Source organism: Sphaeroforma arctica (genome assembly GCF_001186125.1).
Source record: "Sphaeroforma arctica JP610 unplaced genomic scaffold supercont1.768, whole genome shotgun sequence".
NCBI classification, from domain to species: Eukaryota; class Ichthyosporea; order Ichthyophonida; genus Sphaeroforma; species Sphaeroforma arctica.
Genome location: NW_014039790.1, coordinates 34,081 through 43,956, shown reverse-complemented (window position 1 = coordinate 43,956; position 9,876 = coordinate 34,081). Strand labels below are relative to the sequence as shown.

At 41.9% G+C, this 9,876-nt stretch overlaps 2 protein-coding genes across 2 annotated transcripts; both read right to left on the bottom strand.

Moving 5' to 3' along the window:
• Positions 1 to 605: 605 nt before the first annotated feature.
• Positions 606 to 3,432, bottom strand: SARC_08492 (hypothetical protein; the record flags this gene model as incomplete). The annotated part of the gene is made up of 5 exons (XM_014297534.1): positions 606 to 679; positions 1,340 to 1,463; positions 2,076 to 2,210; positions 2,950 to 3,047; positions 3,396 to 3,432. The coding sequence occupies 5 exons, from the start codon at positions 3,430 to 3,432 to the stop codon at positions 606 to 608; spliced, it is 468 nt and encodes a 155-aa protein (XP_014153009.1).
• Positions 3,433 to 4,158: 726 nt separating this feature from the next.
• On the bottom strand, positions 4,159 to 7,031 carry SARC_08491 (hypothetical protein; the record flags this gene model as incomplete). The annotated part of the gene is made up of 5 exons (XM_014297533.1): positions 4,159 to 4,176; positions 4,297 to 4,472; positions 5,238 to 5,391; positions 6,105 to 6,260; positions 6,750 to 7,031. 5 exons carry the CDS (start codon positions 7,029 to 7,031, stop codon positions 4,159 to 4,161), a joined length of 786 nt encoding a protein of 261 aa, XP_014153008.1.
• Between the last annotated feature and the right edge of the window lie 2,845 nt (positions 7,032 to 9,876).

The following is a 9,876-nucleotide window of genomic DNA, read 5'->3' as shown; positions in this document are numbered from 1 at the left end:
GAGAGTGTGTGAAGAGCATACCTACGCTTGGGTAGCGCACATTTGGGAATTGCTTACTTATTTGAAACAGTGAAGAACCCTTTTTCTTCCATTCGCATCTGAAGCGATGTCAGTCTAGTTCGTTGCGAACTAATGTATCGCCATATACATGTTTGCATCACTGGGTGTAAATAACAGACACTTCAACAATTGTTTTATCGATTCATGTAAACATAATGCGTAGTTCACGTACGAATATTTGTATGTATACGTATACTCGATGAGTGTGATAAATTATGTTTACATCGGTGTGTGGATTGGATATACCCAAAATGTGGACGTATTTTCGGATTCGATAAAGGCGGATCGGGCTGTAGCCTGCAGCAAGTACACCCTCTCACCTCCGAGACCGTGAGACCTTTCTGCCGAAAGCAATTTATCAGATTACAAGAGCTCGGCATCAAGGACAAAAGCGTCACTCGAATCAGAAACGACAAGCATACTTAGGTGCATATATTTAATTTTAAAATTAAAGTATATAGACTTGATTTATGTGTCCCATTTATTGCCCGTATTTCAGCCGGCATCGCCGATGCATAATTCTTCAGACTCCTAAAACGCAACAACTATTTCTTCTCCTCTGCATCATTATCTTTACCCTCTTTGTCGGCCTTGTCTATTCCCATGGCAGACATCAGAGCTGTTGAAAAGTATCGCGTTGCACCAGCAAGCAATGTTAGAAATATTCAACCGTTCAAGCGTTTGTTTTGCCTCTACCTGGTTTACATATCACATGCTTGTTTCATTTAGATATTAAATTCAGTATCATCGTAGTATACTTCGTAGAAATAAACAATACATCCCGTACTAGAAATAGTTTCAACCTTGTGGTTACGGAGAGTACTGAGCGCCTCATATCTGCAGAGTTTTAAATCGTGCCCAATATATCGAGACCGTACTGCGAATGATATGTACATATAGACTAATATTCGGTGACCTGCTGTATAACTCATATATCAACAGATTGCATTTTCAACTTGGCAACTAGTCCATAACCGGGGCCAACTGTCGGATTTACTACTATCGATTGCAAATAGAAGGTTGTGATATTATAGTAATACCCCTTTGCGTGAAAGCAGATCGTGTGGGAGGCAGGAGCAATTGTGCACTAAACTGAACTAGGGAAAACAAAATAAACCAAAAGCCGCTGAAATGAAAGCTGACTGCATCATATTCCAAGGGCAAAAGTTCAGCCCTAAGAGCATTGTTCACTAAGAAAGGATACGTACGCCTAAGATCGATGAAGGCTAATCAAAAATCAAGGAATAACCATCGACATGACAAGTAAGTAGAACTTTACCTTCATCTGATGGATCTACACCAGGCAAAGATCCCAGGACAGACGACAGGAATTCAGGATTCTGCATTGCATCGGTCATTTCCTCGTCGCCATCGGCGTCGGTGTTTGCGTCATTGAGCGAGTTCTAAAATGACATGTGTAACAAGGGAATTGATGATTGAAAGTTTGAGTGTTCTGCGCTGATGCATGCGGTTATACATCTAATCACACAGACACAAGACACAGACACAGACACAGACAGAGACACACAGATACAGACACACACTTATATATATCGATAACAAATATATATATATATATACGCATTTCAGCATAAGAGTGCCGTTACGTACACCTCTACCAGTATTCAAGTCGGTGTTTGTATAAACCGATTCTATTCGTCCATCAGCCTCTCAATTTTGTGCAAAACCACGGCTTTCACAAAAGCAGAAGTCACGAAACGACAGTGATGGTATTTTTGTGCGAAACCATTCGATTTTTCGTCACGACACGAACATAATATAAATATGTATGTACAAATTAAAACAGGCACACATTGGATAGTAAGACAACAGGTGACTCGACACACAACGCAATACACGTGCAGCGCAGGCTAATACGGTCAAAATCCCGGGCATTACATTTTGGCAAACACTAAGTACTCCCCACCCACGTTAAGACAAGAACTGTCCAGGTAAACGCATACACAGTACACGGGTACATCCCTCACAGAACATCAAGCGGGGGTAGACTATACCTCAGTGTCACCCGGTGCCATGGACATTTGCATAGCCAAAGCAATCTGCTCCTCCTCAGTCATGTCACTCAAGACCTGGCTTTCCTCAGCCTCTTCTGCGGTCACTGCGTCCCCGTCCCTCGACATGGCCAAAGCCTGCATTATAGGGTAGATAGATATGAGCCACACTTGGGTCGCATTGCTAGGTAGCTACGAGCGAAGGACTGCAATACAATTGGCAGTGTGTTGTGGGTCATAGGCCGTACGGGGTCGATAAATGCTTCCAACACCGTGGGTGGGAGGATATCGTGGGGGTATGTTGAGGCATGTCGTATAGGTGGAGAGTATTTTGTCAAGTGCCTTAGTCGCATATACACACCTGCAAGCTAACATCGGCATGGAAATGGACCGATATATATAGTGTGTAAACCACATGTTAACCTTCATAAAAGTTTAGGTCAACTCCTGAGCTCGTGGGCGTATGAAGAATTTAGGAAGCATCTACGACACAGACTTACCTGAAAGCCACGATGCAAATAATACAAGCAAGCAACGTCACCTTGACACATGCCCTAGTGATATATATGTGCGTCAGATAGTCTATATGCATGTGTCCTATTTTATCAGATATAGACTTCAGTACGTTGTACTGAAAGTTAACAAAGTTTATGCAGAGCTACGTACTCAAACAATCTCAGACACACTTGCATCAATAGTGCCTGGTCTACACTTCAGTACATTGTACCGAAAATAAACGAAGTTTATGTAGTGCTATATACTCAGACAATCTCGTACACACCTGCATCAACAGTGCCTGGTCTACACTTCGGTACACTGTACCGAAAAATAAACGAAGTTTATGCAATGCTATACACTCAGACGATCTCGTACACACCTGCATCAACAGTGCCTGGTCTTCGTCCATCTCCGTTGGATCGTCCTGTGCATCGGCGGTTGCTGCAGTTTCACTGACGGTGGCACTTTCACTCTCACCTGTTTGGATTAGAGTTTAAAACTTGAGAGTTCAGAGTTGATGGGGTCTTAAGGGAATGCGCCGTTGTATATCTCAGGTAGAGTATGCGAGTAAAGTAGATGGGCGGTGAGCTTCGCTGGACAGCAGTGCCGAGGCGTGTTGTGGTGGTGTAAACAGGATGTCGGTACACGAATATATACCCCACACTCGAGCTACTGTGCGATAGCATATGGAGATACATAGACGAAATAGGTTTCAAAACGCCACCCCACTTATGTCACTGATGCTGCCATTTGTCATTCAACAAGACGTACAGAGTGCATTACTAAGTACATCCGCGAAATCACCCATGTAGTAGGAGCACACACTTGGCCGCCCATCCGCGGTAGTTTTGGCCCTGGCCATGTCTACCAAATGAACAACTGTATGCAACGGTATATACCCTCATACACACGAAAACGAGCATGTGTCACTTGTCACTGATGCTGTCATTTGTCATTCAACAAGACGTACAGAGTGCATTACTAAGTACATCCGCGAAATCACCCATGTAGTAGGAGCACACACTTGGCCGCCCATCCGCGGTAGTTTTGGTCCTGGCCATGTCTACCAAATGAACAACTGTATGCAACGGTACATACCCTCATATACACGAAAACGAGCATGTGTCACTTGTCACTGATGCTGCCATTTGTCATTCAACAAGACGTACAGAGTGCATTGCTAAGTACATCCGCGAAATCACCCATGTAGTAGGAGCACACACTCGGCCGCCCATCCGCGGTAGTTTTGGCCCTGGTCATGTCTACCAAATGAACAACTGCATGCAACGGTATATAACCTCATACACACGAAAACGAGCATGTGTCACTTGTCACTGATGCTGTCATTTGTCATTCAACAAGACGTACAAAGTGCATTACTAAGTACATCCGCGAAATCACCCATGTAGTAGGAGCACACACTTGGCCGCCCATCCGCGGTAGTTTTGGTCCTGGCCATGTCTACCAAATGAACAACTGTATGCAACAGTACATACCCTCATACACACGAAAACGAGCATGTGTCACTTTCAATAGCAACCCTCACTCTCGGCATTCTCTGCCTGATTGATGCTACAAACACTCTCCCCTACGACATACCCCACAACTACATACATACAATTTTTGATATATTCATAAAAATATATATATCACACACACACACATATATATATATATATATCTCACACACACACACACACATATATATATATATATAACCACGTACCTTCAACAGCCCCCCGCTCTCGGCAGCCTCTGCCCTGGCCCGGTCCTGCCTTGCCTGTTCCTCTTCCATTGAGATGCGCAGTGCCATGGCCAGTTCTGGGTCCATGCTGGGGTCAACCCCGAACTCGAAGCCGCCGCCGCCGCCGCCACCCCCACCACTACTACCAGTATCCCCACCTATATAGTTGCAAAGGGAAGAGAGACGTACCACATCGGGTTAGGAATACTGAACGAAAGGAATCGGTAGTACATTTATTGATTGGGCGGGAGATGTCCAACATCATGTTTGAATGTTGAGGCTCGTTGACAATGAAAGAGTGAACGACATGTCACTACTGAGACGGGTTCTAAACAAGATCTCTCTACCATCGCTACACAGACATTGGTAGTCACTGCACTGTTACACACTTCTAAATTGTTCGCTTGAAAGTGTACCAGAATAATTCAGTGGAACGTTAACCGTTCCTACCAGTCTGCCTTCCCATTATAATTGTCTATTTTGTGCAGTCACAGCAGGACTGTGGTATAGACTTAGCAGGGCATGCAAAATTATACGCTGCACGATTCGTCAGAGACACATTCTTAGGCGCTGCTAACTATATTACGAGTCATGGCGGTTGTGATGTTTTATAAGGTTACATTTAGACCATATTTGTCACGTTCTTATATGTACGCGGTAGCTTAAAATATCCCACAACTAGATTGGAGAGGGTCTTGTGGGCCAGGCAGCATACCACAACCAATCCGCATAGCATCACTAAGAGCCGTACACTTATTAAAGTTAGAGCGGTGCTTGTACGTAATACATCGCACATGTGCACATTTGCATGGCATGCGCGACAGATACACTTCCTTCATCACCTTCGAAGACAGGTTTAGTGACATTCTACACACCGAGGCACAGTTGATAGGTGCCGTACGTAAGTACTCGCACACACTTACCATATGATGGCTCATCCGGACTACGCAGAATGGGTGACTTCGAGATGTGCTCACTCAACATAGCGGTGCCCGGGGGTATGCTTACCAGGTGGCTATTTCCTTCGCGACTATTGACGGAATTCACAAAAGCCTCTAGAAGTAAGATGTTTTGCTCCTGTGTATGGGTTTAATGCGATTTAGTTAGTACTATATACACTTGGCTAAGACTTCGGGGTTTCGCTCCTGCGTCTAGACCAATAAAATATTCCATGTGTAGAAGAATTGCCTAAAACTGACCGAAAAATCATGCCGAAGTAGAAATTGAACTATCAGGGTTCGTATGCATGCGTGCATACATGTTATAAACAGCTCACGTGACAGCACAGAGCACCCAACCCCCCACCGGCGATACAGTTACGGCGGAATACAGTATTACTTTCATATACCATAGCATTTGATATAGTGAGCTATACAGGCACGTCACAACACCCTCTGCCTGTACAGGACATACTGACTGTCACAGTTAGCTTGCAAGTTCAACGAAGACACTTCAGTGCATACCACGACGTGGCCGCACTAACACATTATTCCAAATATCAGGCACTGACCCCCCCATCCGCATACACCTCTCATACTACTCACGCTTATGTATCGCAACTGAATCTTACACTCGAAACCATCACTTCTGACACACCCACAATTCTAACACGCACCCGTATAAATATGTGCATACATGTATGCAGACAATATATGCATACAATATGTGCATACATGTATGTAGACAATATGTGCATACATGTGTGCAGACACGTGCGCGGCGTAAACGTCTACACATGGCTGTACACCAACTCCAATGTAACTATATTAATCATTTAAAAATACATTTACCTCTTCTCCGAAATTGATCACATCCACAGCAACATTGTTTTTCTTTAGCTTCTTAGCGACCTTTTCCAATTGCTTCTGGTCCACATTAACAGGCGAGCCAACGAACACCACAATGCGTTGTCTCTGATTTTTATTCTGTCTGTGCTTTAAGGCTAACTGTGATTCAAAACAATAAGATAGTATCAGTAAAAGGTACGAGCTTGACAACGAAGAAAGAAGAATACATATATATTCTAACTTTCATAACTTGCGAATTGAGGTATCCAGCAAAGGGTTTGTAAATGTATCGTTATGCAAGAAGTTCATAGTGAGCAATCAGATACGACCACAATGCTCGAAAAGAAATATTAAAGCAGTACAAGGCATGAGCAGTAAAAACAACTGCATACCACACAAACACAAACACAAACACAGACATATATATGTATATATGTATAAATATAAATACATACATACATATATATATATACATATATATATATATATATATATATTATATATATATATATACATATATATAATAATGTATATGAATACACAGTTTTATAATCGTACAAATTCTAATCAATCATCTAGAATGTGAATCTATTTTGGTATGAAAGATGGTAAGCTAAGAAAACAGATTAAATCTAGAACAATGCTTACCTGTGCTATTTGCAGCCCGTCTAGTATATTCACTTCACCCTTCAGCTTGACCTCATGCATAGACGTCAGAATCTTTCCAATATCAGGAGTAAGTGTGACCAACATCTCACACGTGTCCGCAATTGTCATAACAGCTACATTGCTTTCTGCGTTTGATCTTGTTTTAGCGCTGCATACGGTGTGTACAGCATCTCGCTGAGCATCCAAGCGTGAAGGGGGATAGTCTTTGTTTCGCATCCATTCGGAATTGTCTACGCAGACAACTGTGGCTTCTAACACCATGATGTTTTGAACTTGAACGATACTTGTAAGTTTACTAGACGCCTCTGTGTATATTTACCCCAGCCGTGCAAATATATATCTCACAACCTCACGATGTGTACAAAGTGCTGTCGTGTATACGTTTATCTCTCAATATTGTGATTTTATTGATTTCTAATCGTAAACGGGGCGTTTTATTCTAAACGTCGTAAATACGGTTTTAAATTTGACTTTCTCCCTTGTTCCATCGATGTATATAAAATACAGCATTTCAAATGTATAAAAAAAATGGTTTACGATTTTATCCTCTTCTCTCTTTGTTATGAGAAGTCAAAAGTTTGGGGTGTCATCATATATGTCACGATCAATCTTCACAACAAGGTCAGATTAACCCTTAGCCCTCAGGTCCAGGGCCTCAGGCCATCTCAGCCCTCTTTTAAAAAACCAAAACCAAAACCAAAACCAAAACCAAAACCAAAACCAAAACATCATGCCTAATTTTCAGAAGGCTATGAAAAACAAAAACAAAAATAAACACTGACTCATGAGTCATGACTGTAGCTTACTTCTTAGGTCTCTTGACTGACGCATCTGGGGGGGTGGGGGCCTGGGGGTTATTTAGGGACAGAGTGGAAACTCTCTCTAGACTTGTCTATCCTACCCTTATTTTCGCCCAATTGGGCAGCCGTTTCATCCCTTTTGGGCCTCATCCATAGGGTTTCATTTTATGATGGGACCGCTGTGGGTTTTTGGATAATTGTTTCTAAAATGTGATTGGCTATGCAAAACAGACGGCTACTAGCATCTCAGAGGCAAAACCCGCTGTGCGAAGACCCGCCCAATTGGGCTAAAGAGAAGCTTGAATTCTGTGGGGAACACAAGAGGCTGTCTATTTCTTGAAGTAAATATTTCAAACACTTTTTGTTTTTTTTGTTTACATTTGTTTTAAAAAACAAAAGGAAAAGAAAAAAAGAATACAAAACAAAAAGAATAAGAGCAAATACATAGCCTTCTAAAATAAAACACAAATATTTAAACAAAAAAAGAAAGATCACTCCAGCAGAGTAGTATTTACATCTGCAACAATGCTAAACAGAGTGAATATGTCTATACGGCACCGTTAAACATAAAATTATTAACCCCCGAGCCCATGTCTAAAAGCGCATCTGGTCCATTCGCAAAGGTAGGGTCGATATTTATGGGCCCAGGTGAGGTGACCCTGGCCCAAGTACCGAACTATTACACGTATGCACTTTGCCGGTGGCCGGTGGGCAGTCGTGCCCTCAAATACTAATATAAAACAACGTGTACGTGTACACATGTGTTGAGAACAATGTGAGATGGCTTTAGTTAAATACTCAAGTCCCACACAGTACATGAATCTCATCCTTTTGGTTCAGCCTGAGGATGGCCTCAACCTTATTGACAATTTCAAAGGGTAGTATGATACATTGTGTTTCTGCGACAACTTGCACCCTCTTCAAAAAAAATCAAAAACACTTGGTATATAATACTATTTAGGACTGTTTTTTGGTATTCTTAACACAGACCTGAGAGGCTGAGACTCTATATGTCACGGTCTATATTAATAATAATTCAATACTAACTGAAGAAGGCTCATATTATTATTAATTCAATATTAACTGAAGAAGGCTCACGATGAAAAGATGTACGATAGTAACAGTGTTTTGTCAACACCGGCCCGAATTGACTCAGCACATATCTTCCATTGTCGACTCACTTGGCCCAAGCTTCAAACGAGAATTTACTGACCACTTCTTTCCATCAATCTTTCCTGAACCACTACAGCGACTATGAGAGCCATACCATATGTTCATACATTGTATCATACAGACTTACCATTTTTGAAATAAATAAAATTATCCCTACATATCTTGTGATAAAAAGTATCTTTACCAAAACAACAGTCAAGTATCGGTTTTGAGTTTTCGGTACATAATTCACACCTGTAACCTGAAATAGAATACATGGAAGTTGAAACGCCTCAGACAAGAGAGTCAAATGTCAATGTTCTGTTGAACTTGTGAGCGTGAAATGTGAATTCGTGTATCCATACTTCTAAATATTATTTATTTAAAAAAAATCGTTTGCTTTGCACAATTGCAGTACATATTGCACTACTGTAGTACAGAATTGCACTGTATTTATTGTATGTAATGTCTGTAGTTTAACAATGTTGAATTTTGTTTTGTCCCGTTCTGTTTGTAAATTCCAGGTCCAAGGCATTTTGTCCTAACCGCAATTATGTATTTTTTTCTTCAGAATATAATTCCAAGAAAATAATCACGGAATAGAAGGGCTCGGGCGTTAATAGTTTTATGTTCATCGATGCCTTATACCTAGTTATCTATTTATTATTATTATCTAGAGTAGACACATTTGTGTAGTTCTGAGTGTTGTTGTTTTTTCAGATGCAAAGGCTATGCAAAAAAAAAGTAAATGTTGTACACAATTCATTTCTTCCTCTTGACGTTGAGAATGGAGCAGAACACTGCAGCAGCTTCACTCTTCGACTCTTACAGGCTATGTAGCCTGTACTATGTACACACTTTTCACTTGCGTGTATAGCGCAGCTGCCGCAAGCCCACAGGCGACAGCTGGCTGAGGGCCTGAGACTGAGAGTGACTCAGGCTCGTGGGCCGTGACTCGTGACTCGTGACTCGTGAGGCGTGAGGCTGGAGGTGTGCGTGAAGCTACCTGCAGCCCTGTACTCTAACACACACAATCAAGAGACGGTGAGAGACAGAAAGAAGGAAAGAAAGAGAAAGAGAGAGAGAGAGAGAGACACACACACACACACACACACACACACACACACACACACACACACAGAGAGAGAGAGAGA